Below are 21,471 nucleotides of genomic sequence, written 5' to 3'. Positions count from 1 at the left end.
GATATATGTATGTATATAAAATATATATAAAATAAACCTAATATTTAATAAAAACTATGATTTTGGATGAATATATGCAGGAAAATATACTTAGTATGGAGATTTGCAGCTTGGTTGTTGCTCTTCTTTAATTCGGTGGCTGAACTAAAATCCAAGCTAGTGCTTGTCATGGGATGCTGGGGGGGGATGCTAAATATTCCTGTGCTAAAGTTATGAACCTGACAACTGTCTTCAGCTCTTCAGATGAACTATTTTGAAACTGAATATCTATTGCTAGAAATCCCAGAGGGAACTCTAATTAACTGAATTGAAACAAGCTGCCTGCAGTACTGATATTGAGCTTTGCTCTGCGTCAAGGCATGTACTATTTGTTATAGTTCACTTCCTACTTAAGCAGGATGTATTATTGTATAACCACTGACAGTTTCTGATGCAAATGATTCATTTAATGGGGTGGTTCACCTTAAAAGGGATACTATCATGGGAAAACATGTTTTTTTTTTAAATGCATCAGTTAATAGTGCTGCTCCAGCAGAATTCTGCACTGAAATCTGTTTTTCAAAAGAGCAAACTGATTTTTGTATATTTAATTTTGAAATATGACATGGAGCTAGACATATTGTCAGTTTCCCAGCTGCCCCCAGTCATGTGACTTGTGCTCTGATAAACTTCAATCAATCTTTACTGCTGCAATGCAATTTTGAGTTATATCACCCTCCTCCCTTTCCCCTCGAGCAGAACAATGGGAAGGTAACCAGATAACAGTTCAATGGTACATACAAGAACAGCACTCATTAGTAATAATCCATGTCCCACTGTGACCCCATTCAGTTACATTGAGTAGGAGAAACAATAGCCTGTCTGAAAGGAGTTTCATCCTAAAGTGCTGGCACTTTCTGAAAGCACATGACCAGGCAAAATGACCTGAGATGGAGACTACACACCAATATTAACAAAAAAAACTCCACTTGATGGATTAGGAATTAAATTTTATATGGTAATGTAAATTATTTGCAGTGTAAACTGTGTAATTTAGGAATAAAAACTACATCATGACAGAATCCCTTTAAAGTTAACTTTTATTATGCTATAGAATGGCCAATTCCAAGCAACCTTTCAATTGGCCTTCATTATATATATATATTTTTTATATATTTTTAGTTATTTTCCTTCTTATTCTGATTCATCCCAGCTTTCAAATGGGGGGGGGTCACTGACCCCATTTAAAAAAACAAACGCTCTGTAAGGCTGCTTTTCATTACTCCTCTTTCTATTCAGGCCTTCTCCTATTCATATTCCAGTGTTTTATTCAAATTTGGACCCTAACAACCAGATTGCTGAAATAGCAAATTAGAAAGCTGCTGAATAAAAAGTTAAATAACTCAAAAACCACAAATAATAAAAAATTAAAACCAATTGCAAATTGTATCATAATAGCACACTCTATGCCATACTAAAAGTTATCTCATAGGTAAACACCCCCTTTAAATTCTATGGTATACAGACGTTAAGACTGGATAGTACAAGGGCTGAGATCTTGACTTTCTGTTAGCAGACTGCCCAAGCCTGCTGCTAGGTGTTCCATGTTAGTTACAGTATCAGGCACCAAAACAGTATTGAAGGCTTCCAGGGCAGGGACTTGTGTATCGATGGAAGTACTAAATCAACATACATGTAATAATAGACATTATGTGACATGTTACAGAGAACAGGGAAACCTAGTTAATTAATCTGGGTAAATTGGCATGAACTGCTTTATCTTAATACATAAAGTAAACATCTTACCTTCCGCCTAGATGTTTTTATTTTGCAATTCGCTCCCTGAGCACTAGTGCATGTTTCTAAGGATAATATTATTATGTAACTTAAAGGACTGGAAACAACAGATAATGCATGTATATATATATTATATGTATGTACTGGCATGCAGGATTTCGTTTTACATAGCAACACCTTCCCTTTTATTCTGCAGAGTTTTTTGACCCAGGCTGTAAAGCTGAGCTGAATTCAGGCTGAGACATGTCTCCAGGCTTCACAGCTGACAGCAAACACACTCCAGTGAACATGCTTTTTGCACAAGTACAGGATAGAAATAGTTTTCATGTCAATTATATCAATTCAGTGAATAACTGGTGTTACTGGTCCTTTAACTTTCTGTACTTGTTGAACAACAGAGAGTTAATTAACTGGACTTATTCATGCCGTTCATCCGATAAGGTCCATTGTCTAAATCACCACCGTGGAGATATATATATATATATATTTTAATAAATATGTTTTGCGACAAATACTTTTAAATATTTACGGTTTTATTTGTAAATGTAAGAGCTTTATTTTCTTTCCTGTTAATGAGATTAAAAAAAATCCTTTAAAGAAAACCTTTAATAAACTCACTTCCTTCAAAGTATAATTTGGCTTCTCAGAGTGTGTGTGTGTATGTTCTAGATGATTGGCAAGACAAGTGATTTTCTAAAGGGTAAAACTATACAACTTGGATATAGACTGGATACAGACATGTTATGGTTTCTTTTGGGGAAATCCCACATTTTTAGCATTAGCATGAACCCATATCAACCAATAAGAATTTATTACAGAGCCAGTGATAAATAGCTGGCCAGAAACTTCTTTATCTACCAAAAAAAAGAAGCTAGAAAGGCTTAGTCAATTGAGTGAGGCCAACCTAATGAGGTTGTGGTCAACATTCATAAATGACACTCATTTTTGCTAGCTGTTTGCTTAAAGGCAGGGCTGGACTGGACCATAGGGAAACCAGGGGATATCCTGGTAGGTCCTAGTCCTATTAGGCCCTTCTTTTCCTAGTAATGGTTCATCCTCAGTGGCATAAAATGACAGGGTGCTCTTATGCCATTATAAAGTGTTCCAGTAGGACCATCAAGCAGGGAGGTTGCAATAGAATCAAGGGAGATTTAAACAGTTATGTTTGACCAATCCCAGCAAGACCTTATTGTATGATGTGCTTGATCATTGGACCTCGTGCAGGTAAAGGAAAGAAAAGCACAAGTAAAAAGGAAAGGGGGGCAGAATGGTTGTGAAGAATAGATGGGAAGATTAAGTGAACATTTTATATGATTTTATATGAGCTTCTTCTCATGGAAACTGTCCAAATATAATCAATAAATAATGCTGTACCATTTCAGAAAAACTGTGTTCTTCACTATCCCCTCTCAGCAATCTGTCACTCTACATGCAGGATACAAAAATGTGATTAACTGTTAGTTCAAATGCAATGGTATGGGTTCCCTGTCTATCAAAATAACCCACTGAAAGCAGAATGAACAGAGACTGGTTGCTGAGAGGGGAGTAGTGAAGAGTAATCTAATTTCAGAAAGGTACAGAATTTGTTATCGATTATTTATTGAATTCTTACTTCCATGACATGAAGCTCATATTACATTTTCAATTTCATGGTAGCTCCAATTTAGTGAAACAAAGGAATGGGGACAAAAGTGGAGAAAGGAAAAGAGTGAAAGGCAGGCCATAGGAGAAAAGAGGAAAGTGTACAGTGTTATTGTTGTTGTTGTGTATCATGCAGGACCTGGGGCAGAAGAAAAATAAAGGAGAAAAAAAGAGGAAAGTTAAAGGGCATTAAACAGGGTAACTGAGATTAAGATGGGAAGAGGAGAGGTTGTAGAATGTGAGAAGTAAAGCCAAAAGAGAGGAGAAAAGACAAAAAAGCAAGGTAGAAACTGGAATAAGGAGACAGTGAAGGTTAAAGAAGAAAAGAAGATTGTGGAAGAAATATAGGCGAACCATAATATGAGACAAGGAACAATAAAAAAAAAATAGTATGAAAAAAGGAGAAAATAGCGAAAGAATACAAAAAGGAGAAAACTATGCCTCTTGATAAATATAGCTGCTGCAGTACCTACCAGTATACGTATGTACAATATATACTAGTATACTGTATATACAGACCTACTGTATACATCTAAGAGCAATGGCATGTTGATACAGGGGAAATCTGACTTTTCAGGGGTGACAAAGCCCTCTTAATCTAAATCTCTCCAATTATGTTTTTGTGTGAAAATGCAGAAGGAAACATCTTCAGGAGATTAAGTAATTGAAGTGATTTAGACACAGAGCAGGGATTTCCATGTCCAGCAATCTAATGGTATAATGGTAATGTGATTATATTTCATTTCAGACTTGTTTGTTCTTAGGCTTCTTTTTATGTGACTGCAAGGTAGGAGATAATACCTGGGTGTAGGATCCCTATTTTGTCCTTTAAACAATTTCCATCATGGCAAACCCATTTAGTTTGATGTATTAAAATGTTTGTTTGGCTTTAGTAGAACACAGCACAGGCATGATTAAAATAAACAATGTCATGCAGTAGTGAATATAAATTCCTAAAAATAATTATAATTTGGGCCAGAATTTGGTTCTATTGTCCTGGATTTCTAAAGCAAACATCCTTTCTCCAGCTACAGCGAGTTCTTGCTAAACCTGGTTCAGCTCAGCTCACACCCTGCACTCCACCTTAAAGGAACAGTAACACCAAAAAAAATTAAAGTGTTTTAAAGTAATGAAAATATAATGTACTGTTGCGCTGCACTGCTACAACTGGCATATTTGCTTCAGAAACTCTACTTTAGTTTATATAAACAAGCTGCTGTGTAGCCATGGGGGCAGCCATTCAAAGCTGAAAAAGGCACAGGACACACAGCAGATAACAGATAAGCTTTGGAATTCTTCGAAACTTATCTGTTATCTACTGTGTATCCTGTAATTGAATGGCTGCCCCCATGGCTAAACAGCAGCTTGTTTATATAAACTATAGTAGTACTTATCTGTTATTTACTGTGTATACTGTACTTGAATGGCTGCCCCCATGGCCACACAGCAGCGTATTAATATAAACAATAGTAGTGTTTCTGAAGCAAAAACAACAGTTTTACCAGTGCAGGACAACACTGCATTATATTGTTATTCCATTAAAGGAGAAGGAAAATCGTTTAGCACTTGCTAAATGTTAGACACACCCAAGTGATTGTATTGACTTACCTGAAACCCCGGGCCGGTGCTCCTATCAGCAGAAAACTTCACCGGCCCGGGGTTATTCCAGCGAGAACCACGGATAGATCCTCTTCCGGCTTCTTCTTTCTTCAAATTTCCCTGGGCAGACGCAAAACGAAAAAGCTTTTTCACTCTAATGCGCATGCGCAGCGGCACAGAGAAAGAAGAACCTGGAAGAGGAGCGCGCTGTGGTGCTTGCTGGAATAACCCCAGGCCGGTGCAGTTTTCTGCTGATAGGTAAGTATATACATTCACTTGGGGGTGCCTAACATTTGGCACCCCAAGTGCTAAGCGACTTTCCTTCTCCTTTAAAACACTTTATTTTGGTGTTACTGGTCCTTTAAGCTGGCCATACACTTGAAGATCCGCTCATTAGCTGAGGCCAACAAATGAGCAGATCTTTCACAAATATGCCAAGCATGAGGCCGATTGTTGGGCCCTAGGACACAATGGTTGGATCACAAGGATGTGGATACAGGTGGTCAGAGCAAGGACTGCATCAACGACCTGATGAATTCCTCGCTCTGACAGGATTTTTAAACCATTCTGATTGAAATCTGGCCAATGGCTGATAGAGGGCCCCAAACACAGGCCAATAGGCTGCCAACTCGGTCTGTTGGCAGCTTTTATCAGTCCGTGTATGGCCACCTTTACACATCCATCTTTATTGCGACTGAGTAGGCTCATTTATGAATGCTCTATTAATTATTTTATCAAGGTCCTCAAATCTCATAGCATCCCACCGTACATCTGTAATGATTGGGTATAGCTTTGAGTAACTTAGCTGGTATTAGATCCATTATCCAGAACCCCATTATCTAGAAAGCTCTAAAACATCTCCAAAAAAAAAAGAACAGGTTCTGCTGTATCCCAGAATCATGCTAGTTCTCATTCTTCATGTGATTATTGCTATGAGACACCATGAAAGAATGCATAGCATATGTGATATGTAACTTCATCTGAATGAAGCTAATGAATAAGTGTCGCACGCTGCGAATCCGGAACATGTTTTTGTTTTAGCAAATATGGATGAGTGACAACACAGAATTTTCCAGTTCATAAGAATGTTGATAGCAGTTTATTTGATGCTGTGACTGTTAACACCAAATCCTATGTGTTACGTTATTTATATCAGGGAAATGCAGCGACTTGGAAGAATTTGCGGGACCACTTGGCTGTTTAAATAGTGTTTGTGTTCCAAAGTATTTGTCAGTTTGCTTTGGTAACTTAATATCTCTGTTCTCTGAGCATCCAGCCTATTCCTGCCCTACAGTCTGTTCTGTTTGCTTTTCACAGATTTCTCTGATGCAGTACAAATAACAAATAACTGCCAACATCCATGCAAAGCAAGATATACAGAAGGATAACGCAAGGCAACGTTATTATCTGTCCTGATGAATTAATCCAGAGCTAGAGGCAATGTTAACGTCTTCTTACTTCTGAGGCTGGTTGCACATTGGGTAGAACACAAAAGTTTTGCCAATAGTCTTTTTGGCGTGTCAATAATAAATAAAAAATAAGCCCAAATATGCCCCCTCCCCTGTCTCTCATAGAATTCAACGGCCTTGGTGTTTGTCAGCTGATTGCCACCTAAAAAAATGCACATTTTCTGCCATGACAGGCTTCCAAGGATTGATACTGGAATTTCATGTCCTTGCCATCCATTCTGTGTGCCGTAGCCTAACCCACAGGTATTTTTTATTAGTTGACTAAGCACTACCAGTTTTCTCAGTACAACATCCCTTACAATCCATTCTTAACATACCTGGTCCTTCTGTTGGAACTGCCCCATAACTATTATCTTTTTATGCAGGCTTCCTCTCTCTATATCACACTACAGTATCTCTTCCCATTACTTCACATGTAGCTGGTACAGATTCAATTTATGGTTTGTCTAAACCAACTCTGCATCTCTCATTATTATAACAACTGATTTCTATTACTTTGACCTAAGGTTAACATGGGTTCCACCTAAAACAATGGACATACTAGTCATATCTGATTTGAGAGTAAGGCAGAGGGCATTTGACCTTGAGGAAGGTATCCGTAAAACCACAAAGGGTAAATTATATAACAATAGATTGATAATTTCTGCAGATACATCCAAGATGTCTAATATACATCCATCAAGGAAATTGAACTATTAGCAGTTTCCCCCCACTTATAGGGGACCCCAGTTATCTTACATTGCCAAGGCCCCCAAATTCTCGAAAATTGTATCTCTGACACATGGAAATCTGTGCCAAATGCACATCACTGGAACCACAGCAGTGCCCAAAACCAAGTAAGTGGAATGACAGGGTTGGATCTGATCCAGTCAATGACTTCCATCAGTTTTCAAGCCATAATCTTGGTGCAATCTCCAGTATGATGAGTGCTGAGGCTATAAAACTGCCATTGTCCAATGATAATTCAGGCCAAGTTGTCTTTGTGGTATCCATTAGTCATAGATATGTACATAGTCTACCACATTAATAGCTGCATGCTGGAAGAGCTTTCATGTATTGTCCATACAGTGTGCAGAATTCTCATTCATTTGGACACAGTAATTAGGCAGTTATAGGGGGAGCCACTGACATTTCCGCTGCTGGATAAAAGGACTTGTGCCATTTGATGTTTTGAAAGAAAGATGATGATAAAAATCCAAGCAGTCGTTATCAGATATAATATTTAGCATTACATTCTTACAACTGTAGGTTTTGGTTTGTGAAAATGTATTTTATAAGGCCAAAATATCCCATTGATATTACTTTGGTATGATGAATCACTAGCTGGTTTCTGAAGATAAGCTTAGTGTTTGTTCAAGCTTATCTCCCAAAATGTTTAAGGTGGTTGGTGTGGTTGATAACGAGGATATTCAAGTATTACATGTTCTTCTGCAGAGTCACTTTGATGGAACCGAAGATTTTGCCCAAGGCTTCAAAGAGAGGATCACAGAAGGTATGGATACAGAGGGAGAATGTCCTTCCCAAACACTGCGTCTCTATTTGGTAACTCTTGACACAAGGCACAGCTGCCCAGATATAGCAAAAGGAAATGAGAGCGAAGATAAAACCCCAAATAATGGAGAGAGGAATGCCAATGACAGCAGACAGGATGCGGTAACACCAGAATTTGGTTACGGTATAAGTGGTATAACTGGCTTTCCATACACCATCAAAGCTGTGTGTTCCTTGTGGTTCTGCAATCACATCTTCAAAATCCACCTGCACAAGAGCAAACAAGAAACATATTGGTTAAATATAACACCAGAGAATGTTATAGTTTAAGAATCGGGGAAGCCACATTACAAATAATAGGGAGAGGCACAATTTATGCACATTAGAAGCCATGGTATGATATGTTAATTAATCAAGGGAAAATAATGCAAAGCCGTTATATATACAGTATATATAGATGTTTTTTTGTAAGAAAGCTAAATAATATCCTCTCAGCTAAATAAAGTTCTACATAGCCACAAGGGAAGTCAACACAATAATTTACTATACAAACCCCAGAAAGACCTTGTGGCCATCATTTCATGGTCACATTCTGACAGTTGAGGCTAAACCAACAATAAAGGGGTGGGTGAGATATGGGCTAGATAAAGGCAATGACAATTTGGAAAAAGATATAAAAAAGACAGAGCAGCACAAGAAGACTTGGTTGAGACCTTGCATCTGATATTTCAATGGAAATTTGGCATTCTGAGCAGATGGACAATATTAAGAACTATAATTTCAACAGGACATTGTTGTTATAAATATAGAACCTTTCTAAGACTAATAAATTAGTATTGTATGATATTGTAGTTTATATTCCTTTCAGAATATTACAGTCTGCTATTATTTTATGGTATTGATAATAGCAGTGCTTTAAATATACTAGGGCTGACCATAATTATGATTTAGGATTTGACCTTAAAAGTCCTTCTATAGCAAGTGACACTGAAGAGGATAGCTTTGTAGGATTTTGAAGTTGGCCATCCTCTAAGAAATATCTTGATACTATCTTGAAGATACTGCTGTTGATCTATCTATCTATCTATCTATCTATCTATCTATCTATCTATCTATCTGTCTGTCTGTCTGTCTGTCTGTCTGTCTGTCTGTCTGTCTGTCTGTCTGTCTGTCTGTCTAACATCTATATATCCTCTATCTATCTATCTATCTATCTATCTATCTATCTATCTATCTATCTATCGGTCAAACTATCTATCATCTATTTAGATTTCTTCTATCTATCTATCATCTATCTATCCGTCCATCCATCCATCCATCCATCCATTATCTATCTATCTATCTATCTATCTATCTATCTATCTATCTATCTATCTATCTATCTATCTATCTATTTATCATCATCTATCTTGAAAGAAGACCTTTTTTCTAAGTGTACTAGTATTTGGTAAGCACAAAAAAAAAGAGAGAAATAAAGAGTTCCTGCACATTGAATGTTTAGACATGGCTTAAATCAATGTGGGTGTTGTGTATCACACAACACGGAATATGAAATATGAATACGAAAAGTTGCTCAAATTAAATCTTGACTTTGACCATTGAGATGCCCTAGCTGGTAACAATCCACCCAAGATGATGAGAGAAGCAATGGACCATTATGCAAATATGTTCTCAGTCAGGCCCCTTACAGAAAATGAATGGTTAAGCTTTCTTTGTTCTTATTAAAGGCTAAATATAATAGAAAGTAAATAATACAGGTCACTGACAGGCTTCATTACACTCACTTACATGTAGAACAGATCAAAGACGTGTGTGGATGGTAGCATAACTCATGGAAAGATCACATCTGATTAAGGGAGTCTGTGAAATACCAATGTCATTATCTGAGCAGACGCCTAAGCACCTAAGTTCAGTTCTCTCTCAGTATTAGGTTTTATTCAATTTCCAGTTGAGTTTTTAATGCTAGAAGGAAAAAAAGCCACTAACTAATCTAATTATATGCACAAAGAAGTGCATGCTCCATACTGACAGGGTGCTACTGAGAAAAAAAAAATATATATGATTATATATGTTATATAACATGTAATTATATAATACAATGATATACTCTAAATATATAATACAGGTATGGGACCTGTTATCCAGAATGCTCGGGATCTGGGGTATTCTGGATAACATATCTTTCTGTAATATGTATCTTCATACCTTAAGTCTATTAGAAAATCATGTAAACATTAAATAAAACCAATAGGCTGGTTTTGCTTCCAATAAGGATTAATTATATCTTAGTTGGGATCAAGTACAAGGTATTGTTTTATTATTACAGAGAAAAGGGAAATCATTTTCAAAAAAGGGAATTATTTGGAATAACTGGTAAATTCACTCTTTTATACTTGAAATTTTAAATGGCAATATATTATGTTTTTAAATCTTTAAACTGGTATCTCTTTCCTTTGGACTCCCCCTATCCTGTCAATGGGCCAGGAACTTGAGTGTCAGTTTGTAAAATCAAAATTCTAAGATGAAATTCACATTTCAGTAGGAAATCAAATATAGGAACAGATTCAATTCAGTGAGAAAAAGGTATATCACGTGAAAATTCATGGATGAGATGCAATTTGAGAATTTAATTCAGGAAATCTTATGTAACTCTTTGTTGGCAGTTGCTATGGCGATCAGGCAGCCTGAACCTCTTTGACAAACAATACAACCCTGCACATGGTACCCATGTGGTTTTCCCAACTGCTGGCACAGTCTCTCCCAGGACACAGTCCCACACTCCACTCTGGGAGGACAACATGAATCACTGTTCAGTCCCTTACCCAAGAGCTCTTGATATACCCCAGGTAGTGCTACCTGTCCCAAAGTTCATTTCCTTTGGACAAGTTAATTGCTCCCATGTAGCAGACACATAAAAAACACCTATTCTCACACAAGGGACCACACACAGGAGACTTCCAATAACTCCCTTCAGCTTCAAAGCTGAGTACACAAAGCCAGATCACCAGGCAGCTCCCTTACCTTTTTGCTGCCTCTGGGCTCCAGACCTCACCCTGGCCAAGGTCCACATGGTTTTCTGGGTCCCTCTATCCCTAAGTTCAACAAGGGCCTCAAAACCCTTGGGGCCTTTTCTTTACTGAGGCCTAAGTTCCAGTCACCCAGCTACATCCACTCCCAACTAAAGTGGAAGGCAAAAGAGGGAGAGCACATAAAGACTTATTTAACAGTGACACCTCCTGGCCAAATACTGCCAGGGGCACACTTTAACCAGAAAAAGGAAACATTCTCCCTCCCAAACAAGGGGATTTCCACCCAGAAGGAGATTTTCAGAACATAGGGAAAGTTAACCCTATGGACCTCTACACTTGTCTCACAGTTTATCACATGAAACATCTATTGAAGTCTATGGGAAAAAACTGGAACTAGGAAACTAGAGAAACTTTTTTCTCCTCGAATTGAATCGCGTTCGTGAATTTTCACATGAAAAACCATGAGATAACTTTTCCTCACTGAATTTCATCTGGCCCATTATGTTCTTGAATAAGAACTACATTTTAACTAAAAGTATGATAGAAATGCTGCACATTATGTTTTGGGCTTCTGTATAAAACCAAGGCCATCCCAGCTTTTAAGCAGAGAAAATTTGTGCCTCTGAAGATGCCCCAGTAGCTCCCTATCTTCTTTTCTACTGATTCACTGGTGAATGGATTAATAATCAATCCTGTCTATCCTTGACTATGACAGACTTATTTCTGTTAATGTTTTGGTAATTTTTCATAACAAAGAACACAGTCAGCAGGCCAGAGCACACTGAGTGTGTGCAGTGCCACTGACTCATAAAATGTTATGGAATATGGAAAGGTCCTACGACAACTATGGAGGCTTGGATTTTTACTGATTTTTGCCCGCTGAACCCTTGGGCTGGTACAGTAAGATCAGCTAAAAAATACAGCATTTCTAGCCATATTTTTTAAAATTGTTTTAGTTCTCATTTAATGAATCAGTTTTGTCTCCTTACCACATGCCTCCCATAGCATAGCTTCCCATGGGGGCAAAAAAGAGAAAACGTGAACAGCAAGACAGATATTTTGCCTGCAAAAAACAGACTTTATTGATTCCAGAATACCAGAGAATTAAGGACAGAAGTTGGGAGTGAGGGCACCTTATTCCTATTATCTGTCCCAATTGATTATAATATATATATATATATATATATATATATATATATATATATATATATATATATATATATATATATATATACACGTTGCTTTTTTGATGTGGGAGAGTGTGTGCTTTTACAGAAGTATCAATGCAAGTATTTGACTCACTGAAACAATATGGAAATATTTAACATGTTTACAAGCTGATAGATATATGCAGTGTTTTTGGCACTGACGCCCCATTCCTTAAATCATCTATATGGGAATTTGCAACATAGAATGTGTGCTATGTGGACATTTATTCAAGCTAAGCCGGCACATCATATAGATTTAGCCAATGTATCAATCACTACTATTGCTGCCAAATTACAATACCACAAGGATGACACAAAAATAAAGAGATTAGTATAACTCTATACTGCTAAGAATCAGCTGTTATTCTCTTGCCCCAGCTTAAAATGAGGGAGAGGCAAAAGAGTATTTAGTATCATTTCCATCATGAAGCCCCAATTTTACATATGGGGCCTATCACATTACATTCAAGTAGGGCCCTTATGTTTTACATTATTATCTTATCTTATTTTTACATTATTATCTTGCATCAGCTCCAGTGTAAAACGTAAGGATTAAGTCCAGAAACTCTTTTGTTTAATCAAAAATCAGGGGTGGGTTGCGGCCAACACTTTTGGGTAGTGTCACAACATGTTCCCATACTATTGCCAAAAGATGGGGAAAAATGCCTGAAACCATCAGAACCATCACCCGTAGACTTTAATGGAAACCTCCTATCACTGCTGGCATAATATTTGTGGGCAGAAAACTTCCTGTATATTAAAGTCAGGCAACTTGGGTGGTTTTAGGCATTTCTCCATCAGCAGAATTTCTCAAGTATAAAATCCACTGGGTGTGACATTAACAGAACTGATTTTATAGATTTTATATAGATCATATAGTGTAACAGGGCAGCTACCCAGTGTATCCAATCAAATCCTTGATTTTGGTTTCAAACTTGTGCTAGACATATTAAAACAAATTACTAGTTGGCTGGTACCTGGAATTGCATACATTTGAAGTTCTGTGAACCTCTTTATGGGTGTTCGTTCATTCATCCACATCCAAATTAAGCATTTACTGTACCAGGGGTCTTCAACCCTTTTCACCCTTGAGCCATACTAAAATGTAAAAACTGTTGGGCAGCCACACATGCAAGAAAAATTCCTTGGGGTGCCAAATAAGGGCTGTGATTGGCTAATTGATAGACCCATATGGCCTACAGGAGGCTCTGTTGGGAGTAACCCTGTATCTTTATGTCTACATAACTTGAATTTAAGCCAGGAACTTCAACTTGCCTCTGTGGGATATTAACATTATTCATAGAAAACAACCAGTGGTTTTCTTTAATCAGTGTTCTTGTAAATGAGCCCTCATATAGTACATGTACATAGCAAAAAAATTATTCAGTCCTATGACTGTGCATGTGATATTTATCCTGAGGAAGAGGTTTCCCCATCAACATAGGAAGGGTTTCTTTAGAGCTGGGATTCCCAACCTATTTTACTCATGAGCAACAGTTAAAGTAGAAGCGAACCCCAAGAAAACATAATTCTAAGCAACATTCCAGTATACATTTATTCAACATTTTCTCTGCTTTTAAAGGTATTTGGAAAAACAATTACTATTGAAAGCAGCATTTCCCTAACTCCTGGTTGTTACTTTTTAAACAACAGCAATAACAGGTCTTTTAATCAGCTGCCTTGTCTTACATTCTATAAACAGTCTGAGCCACCAGGGCAGAGAATATTAAGGGACAGAGAGAAACTGCTTTCAATAGCATTACATATTAAAATAACTTAAAAACCTTAGAAAAAACCCATAGAAAATGCATAACAAATATACATTGCAATGTTGCTTAGAATGATGGCATTCCCTTTAAATATAAAAAATGCTGACCGCTGGTTGGCTGATCCACAAACGGACACTGTTAACTAATTCTAGGGACGTTATGTTTATTACTAAAGAAATTTGGGATATGAGAAACTGTGTTGGGAAAACCCATCTTCTTCTTTCTATTCCTTTCTTCTATTTAATGCTCTTCTTCTCTTGACTTCAATGTAAAATGGAAAAGTTAATAAAGAAAATCTTACAAAAAAAGATATAGAAAAAATGCTGTGGAACAACACAAGTATTAGAAAAGTTCCATGGGGGAACCTAATAAGGGCTGTAGTTGGTTATTTGGTATCCCCTATGTGGACTGGTAGACAGACCAGGCTTTGTTTGGCAGTAGACATGGTCTTTATGCCTCCAAAACTTGCCTCCAAATTTGCAGTCAAGGCAATAACCCTAGAGGATACTGTACCTGTATGAAAAGACAGTAGTGCAGGTGCTGTAGATTTATTGCTGACCCTTTGATGTATGCGGCTCTTTGGTCTATGTTTGCAATTTTCCTAATTCCAGCAATTGTGGGGAAGTGGTTGTGAGCAAGGATGATTATTAGTAAATTACTACTAAGCTCCAGTTAGCGACTAGTAGGTTTATTTTAATACTATTTGAAAAAACTGAAGTATTAAAAGTATTTAGCTTGAAGTATTATCTCATCCTGGGCAAAACTCCATTTACTCCCAAATGGGGCTGCAGTGTTGGTAACAGACAAAGCTTTCTCTGTACTGGAAAGTAATTGAGACAGTGACCACAGCCATAAAACCAGTGCTGCACTACATACCCAAGGGTTACAAAACACTGGTCCTGCTTTCAACAGTGAGAGCACCTGCCAGTGCTCCGTTCTTTGAGTCTGATTGATGTTCAAGTTGGGGGTAAGGTAAGGTAGGTGGGTAGGATGGGGGATGGACGACTAAGGGCCCCTTCTCCTTGTGAAAACTGCTCTGTATTCATTTGGGAAGCACAGGTTTATTTGGGAGAGCAAATTGGCTACTGAAAGCAAGAAGAGGTACAAAGTGTAAAGAACATGGCACATTACATCTGTGTTTCGCGCATTACACACTGCTCTGCAGATGGGAAGTGAGCCCTCAAAATTTTTTACAGTACATCTGTTTGCTCTAATGAAATACTGCATTGTCACCTACCAAATGATTGCATCCTTGCAGTTAGAAGGATTGTTTATTATTCCCCCAGCACAGCATAAGGGGCACATGTCAGTCGTTGGGTATCATTCTGGCCTTTCTTCCCTGCTGCTCGTTAACTTACATGTCTGAATGATATTTGCACTATGCACACAACCCAGGAGGCCATAAATAACCCCCTAAGGCTTTAAGGAACCTTTACATATTTCTTTTGGTTTTGCCCCTTATGGTAGCTTGCATGGGAGGGCAGATAGGCGATCAATACTATTCCCTGTGCAGAATAACTTGGACTGGCTGATTAGCAAAATCTTTTTATAAATACATGTATGGCAGATTTTCCCTTTACTCAAACTCTATTAATAAATTATATAATGTTGTTCATTTACTCAGATAGAAACTCTTTGGAGATGGGCATTGAAATGGTACATGGCCTAACTAATGCTCATTAACAAAGAATTCAAGAGCAAAACTCAAGCACAAAGGGCAGAGAGTGACGTGCTAGAAGCTTTCAGTAAAGTGCATCAATACAATCTGTTCAATAGGGATACAGGTTTCAGAAGAGGAGAGCAGGAGGCACAGACAGAACTTGACCAGCTGGGAAAATACTCAGCCCATGCCGCGAGCATGATTCACACAAAGAATAATAATTGGAGGGGAGTCATACCCAGGTATGGAGGTGCTGTATTGATTATATGTATCCCTAGAGGAAAGCAGCAATTGACTGGAATCAGTTTATAAGCGCCCAGTGCAATGGGGAAAATGCCTAATAAGAAACATTCTTCACACTCTCCCCAGTACAAACCTAGTCTCTCCCCTCCCTATGTCTGTATGATGCGAATGTACATATTTCTCATTTAGTACCACATTAGGAAATTAGTCCCAGAATGTTTTTTCTATCTCAAATGCCTCAAGAACAGACTTCTGATATAGGAAAATGCCAGTGTTTTGATTATTGCCTCATCCTGTTCAGTGGCTTGGCCCCTGTTAGAACTTTCAGTTGGAAAATCAGCACCTCAGCCGTCATGACAGAATTGGCACAGCTCCTGGTCACTGGATTATTTCAATTAAATAGGAATCTCGCAGACAGCACAGCATTGATTAAAGTGGCCTGCAAGTCTCTCTAAAGAGGATTTATACTGAAGCACCATGCATCAAACACTAGCTCAATATGAGTGCATGAGTTACTCAGTTAGAGTTAGAGCTTGTCTATTAAAATCAGTTACTCTGAGCCTGTTGAGCACCGACATTTGGTTTCAAGGTGAAAAAGTCCCAAAAGTGACCGAAACGTCGGTTTTGCATACAAATGTAACTAATACAGAACTTTTTTGCACAAGAAGTCCCTTGCTGCTGGTTTTTTGTTCCAGTTGTGTATGAAGTTTATACTGAGCACAGGGGCAGCTACAATTATTCCCATCATTTCAAAAAAGAGGGGCAAAAAGATTTGACCTTCTATGGCCACACCCCCTAAAAACCATGTCTTTTTTACACTTTTCTGGGAGTTTTAGGGCAACGTTTTATGTGTTGTAACAGTTTTGCTAATGAAGGTGAACTGACATTTAAGCTGGGAGACCTGCTTATCTTGAATAGTTACAATTATATCTGTGCTTCTCTGAAATTGTTAAAAATGTATCAAAGTGCAGGTGCTGAGTGTTTGAGGCCCTCTGCCAAGAGCCTTTTATTTAATTAAATATCAGAAACTTTGTATCTTTTTCTGGCCGTTCAGTGCAGGAGATCAAAGAGAAAGTGGGGACATTTCAATAACAATCCAGGACTGTGGGCTGAGTTGTTAAAATCAGGACTGTTGGGAGGTATGAACAATCCTTTTGGGTTTAATTAATGTTTAAATTATTTGTTAGTTGATAACAGGTCCTGTAATATATTGAGCTGCCATCTTGTTTGGGACAGCAGCTGGTCACATGTTCTCCTCTTCCTGTTCCTGTACAGAGAGTATGTGGAAGATTAAGCCACCATTTTGCAGTGTGTTGTTGCTGTATTAAACTATAGTAAAAGTTATTCTTTACAAGACCAGTTCATGTGTGTGCCTGTGCTCTGGTTTACTGTCTTTAGAAGTATGTTCAGAAGAAACAGACAGTCTAATTTACGCTCGTATGAACACATTAAACCACTTACACACGGTAACAGTTTATGACAGGAAGGAAAAATTCATGTCAAACAGAAGTGCCTTTTTTTTCTCTGGCTAGAGTCATAGCTAGAGCCATACATCATACAACCTGTCAAGAGATGGAAATGTTTATATGTTATATTTATATACAGTATGTACTAGTGAATGTAACCCGCCAGTGACTTGGAATTCTTTCGCACAAAGGCAAGGAGTGGGGGAGTTAAACTTGCGTGTGATGGGAGTAGAGGAAGAAGCAGAGAGAAATGATGGGTAGTGGGTGAAGTGCACCTGGGAAGAAGAAATGGAAAACTGAATAAATCTCTGCTTAAAGAAGTGGGAGACATAGGGGTAAATTTACTAAGCGGCGAAAATTCGCCAGCGAAGGCTTCACAGCCATCGCAACACTTTGCCAGGTGAAAATTTGATCAGACAACGCAAATTTACTAGGATACTAAGTTTCGTCCTGGCCGACAATTGCAGAGTAACGTCCAATAGCCAGAGCGAAAATTCGCCTGGCGAGAGAGTGCAAATTAATGCTAGCATCTATCTCCTTCGCAAGCAAAGTGACGCCTGCGCCTGTTAGTAAATCGGCGAAGTCCCTGAAAGCGGTAATGCTGGCAAATCTTTGCCAACCTAAGTCACTTCGCCCTTTAGTAAATCTGCCCCATAATGTGAGACATTTTGGCGCTGGTTATAGTTTTTTTGGGTGGTGTCACCTTAAATGTGACATATCGATCCCCATTGAATTCTTAGGAAACACCTGCTGTTGAATGTTTCCAACTGCATGTCACAGGCTTCATTCACTTGAGCAGGGAGGTGAAGCATTTGTTGAGACAACAAGCCCCACTGCCAGTGTAACTGATCAACTGCATTGTTTCATTTGTGAGTGCTCTGATCAACTGCATTGTTTCATTAGTGAGTGCTCAATCACAATGTGCCTAAGATTGCCACCAGTGTCCTGAAAACAGTCAACAGTTCTAGAAGCCACTTCTACCAGGACCCCTAACAGAGAATCGTGTTACTGCTAACTATATGGCTATACAAGGTCCTCCAAACCAAGGCAAACTTTCTTATGCACACTGTAATCATTTTTACTCTTTCTGCTAAGATAGTCTCATATTACAATAAGACTCCTTGCGGTCTAGTTAAGTCCACAAATCTCTAAAGAATGGTGAAATATAGTATATGTGGTGCAGGCTTTGAAGGGATTCTGTTACTGCAAAACATGTTGTTTTCAAAATGCATCAGTTAGTAATACTGCCCCAGCAGACTTCTGCACTGAAATCTGTTTTTCTAAAGAGCAAACCGATTTTTTTAATATTTCATTTTAAATCTGACATGGGGCTAGACATGCTGTTAGTTTCCCAGGTGCCCTTAGTCATGTGACTTGTTCTCTGATAAAATTCAGACACTCTTTATATTACCTCCCTCCCTTCACCCCCAGCAGCCTGTCAGCAATGGAAATATAACCAGATAACAGCTCCTCGACACCTCTATTGCACATTTCAAAAGTAAAAGTAGTAACCTCCGCTGTATGCTGGCAAATGCACGGAGTTTGTCAGGTAAAATGGGAGACCTAGAATTAATTGCATGCTCTAAAAATTATGATATAATTGGTATCACTGAGACCTGGTGGGATGAAACATGTGACTGGATTGTGAATTTAAATGGTTACACCCTTTTTAGGAGGGACAGAGGGGTTAAAAAGGGTGGAGGAGTGTGTTTGTATGTAAAGCCTGAATTAAAGCCATGCGCTAAAGAAATAAAAATAGCTGGCACTGGTGAGGGTGTAGAATCACTCTGGGTAGAGATTTTGACTGGGCAAAAGGTAACAAAAAGAATTATCATTGGTGTATGCTATAAACCACCTCATATAAGTGTCGAGTATGAAGCCCAGCTACTCTTGCAGATACAAGCGGCTTCACAGCTGGGTCAAGTTGTTGCTATGGGTGACTTCAATTATCCAGACATTGACTGGGGTAATGGGGTTGCTAAGACAGAAAAAGCTAGTAGGTTTGTAAATATGCTGAATGACAACTTTTTATTCCAGCTCTCTTTTGGACCTTGTAATAACTAACAATACTGAACTCATCTCTAACATTTGTGTGGGTGAGCATTTAGGGAATAGTGATCATAACATGGTCTCCTTTGAGATTCTGTTGCAGAAGCAATTCTATAAGGGAGTAACTAAAACACAGTATACGTGCAAACGTTGACAGTATAAGGGCATCTCTGCAACATATTAAGTGGGAAATGCTTTTCACAGGGTTAAACACAGAACAAAAATGGGAAGTCTTTAAAATGCTGCTTAATAAATATACTTGTCAGTATATTCCACTTGTAAGCAAGGAACGTCGTTGCAAAGCAAAACCTTTTTGGTTCAATAGAAGCGTTGGTGTTGAGGTGGGTAAGAAAAGAAGTGCTTTTAAGGCTTTCAAGTTAGCTGGTACAGCCGAAACATTTTTTAAATATGTTAATAGTAAGGGGTGGGACCCTTACTATCAGAGGGGGGTCAGCTGGTTGATGAAAACAAAATAAAAGCGCAGATTCTGAACTCATATTTTTCATCTGTCTACACAAATGAGGAACCAGTAAGTGAAGGTTTCCTTCTTAACAGTCCCAATTCTAGTAATACAACTAATGATGCATGGTTCACACATGAAGAAATTCAAAAGAGACTTGACCATGTTAAGATTAACAAAGGTCCAGGGCCAGATGGTATTCATCCCAGGGTAATTAGCGAGCTTAGCTCTGTGATTGCCAAACCTCTTTACTTAATTTTTCAGGATTCATTGAGATCTGGCATAGTGCCGAGAGACTGGCGAATTGCTAATGTGGTGCCTCTATTCAAAAAAGGATCCCGTTCTCAGCCTCAAAACTATAGGCCAGTTAGTCTGACGTCAGTGGTAGGAAAGCTTTTTGAAGGGTTAATAAAGGATAAGATACTGGACTTCATAGCAAATCATAATACTATGAGTTTGTGCCAGCATGGTTTTATGCGTAATAGATCTTGCCAGACTAACTTAATTTCTTTTTATGAGAATGTAAGTAGAGACCTCGATTCTGGGATGGCAGTTGATGTGATTTACTTAGACTTTGCTAAAGCATTTGATACAGTGCCACACAAAAGGTTACTGGTTAAATTAAGGAATGTTGGCCTGGAACATAGTATTTGTACCTGGATAGAGAACTGGCTAAAAGATAGACTACAAAGAGTGGTGGTAAATGGAACATTTTCTAATTGGACCAGTGTTGTTAGTAGAGTACCACAGGGCTCTGTACTAGGTCCCTTGCTTTTCAACTTGTTTATTAATGACCTGGAGGTGGGCATTGAAAGTACTGTTTCTATTTTTGCAGATGATACTAAATTGTGCAGAACTATAGGTTCCATGCAGGATGCTGCCACTTTGCAAAGTGATTTGTCTAAACTGGAAAACCGGGCAGCAAACTGGAAAATGAGGTTCAGTGTTGATAAATGCAAGGTTATGCACTTTGTCAAAAATAATATAAATGCAAGTTATACACTAAATGGCAGTGTGTTGGGAGTTTCCTTAAATGAGAAGGATCTAGGGGTCTTTGTAGATAACATGTTGTCTAATTCTGGGCAGTGTCATTCTGTGGCTACTAAAGCAAATAAAGTTCTGTCTTGCATAAAAAAGGGCATTAACTCAAGGGATGAAAACATAATTATGCCTCTTTATAGGTCCCTGGTAAGGCCTCATCTGGAGTATGCAGTGCAGTTTTGGACTCCAGTCCTTAAGAGGGATATAAATGAGCTGGAGAGAGTGCAGAGACGTGCAACTAAATTGGTTAGAGGGACGGAAGACTTAAATTATGAGGGTAGACTGTCAAGGTTGGGGTTGTTTTCTCTGGAAAAAAGGCGCTTGCGAGGGGACATGATTACACTTTATAGACACATTATAGACAAATGGCAGGGGACCTTTTTACCCATAAAGTGGATCACCGTACCAGAGGCCACCCCTTTAGACTAGAAGAAAAGAACTTTCATTTGAAGCAACGTAGAGGGTTCTTCACAGTCAGGACAGTGAGGTTGTGGAATGCACTGCCGGGTGATGTTGTGATGGCTGATTCAGTTAATGCCTTTAAGAATGGCTTGGATGATTTTTTGGACA

General features: G+C 38.4%; 1 protein-coding gene across 1 annotated transcript in view; it reads right to left on the bottom strand.

Moving 5' to 3' along the window:
- Nucleotides 1–6,100: 6,100 nt before the first annotated feature.
- cav3.1.L (caveolin 3, gene 1 L homeolog) overlaps nt 6,101–21,471 on the bottom strand; it is a 40,035-nt gene continuing 24,664 nt past the window's right edge. The window contains exon 2 of the mRNA XM_018259029.2: nt 6,101–8,243. Coding sequence (XP_018114518.1) covers nt 7,902–8,243 — 342 coding nt within the window. The 3' untranslated portion in view covers nt 6,101–7,901. The remainder of the gene's footprint in view (nt 8,244–21,471) is intronic.

Source organism: Xenopus laevis, chromosome 4L (assembly GCF_017654675.1).
Source record: "Xenopus laevis strain J_2021 chromosome 4L, Xenopus_laevis_v10.1, whole genome shotgun sequence".
Classification (NCBI taxonomy): Eukaryota; Metazoa; Chordata; class Amphibia; order Anura; family Pipidae; genus Xenopus; species Xenopus laevis.
Note: the sequence above shows the minus strand (reverse complement) of the source record. Positions and strands in the feature narration are given on the sequence as shown.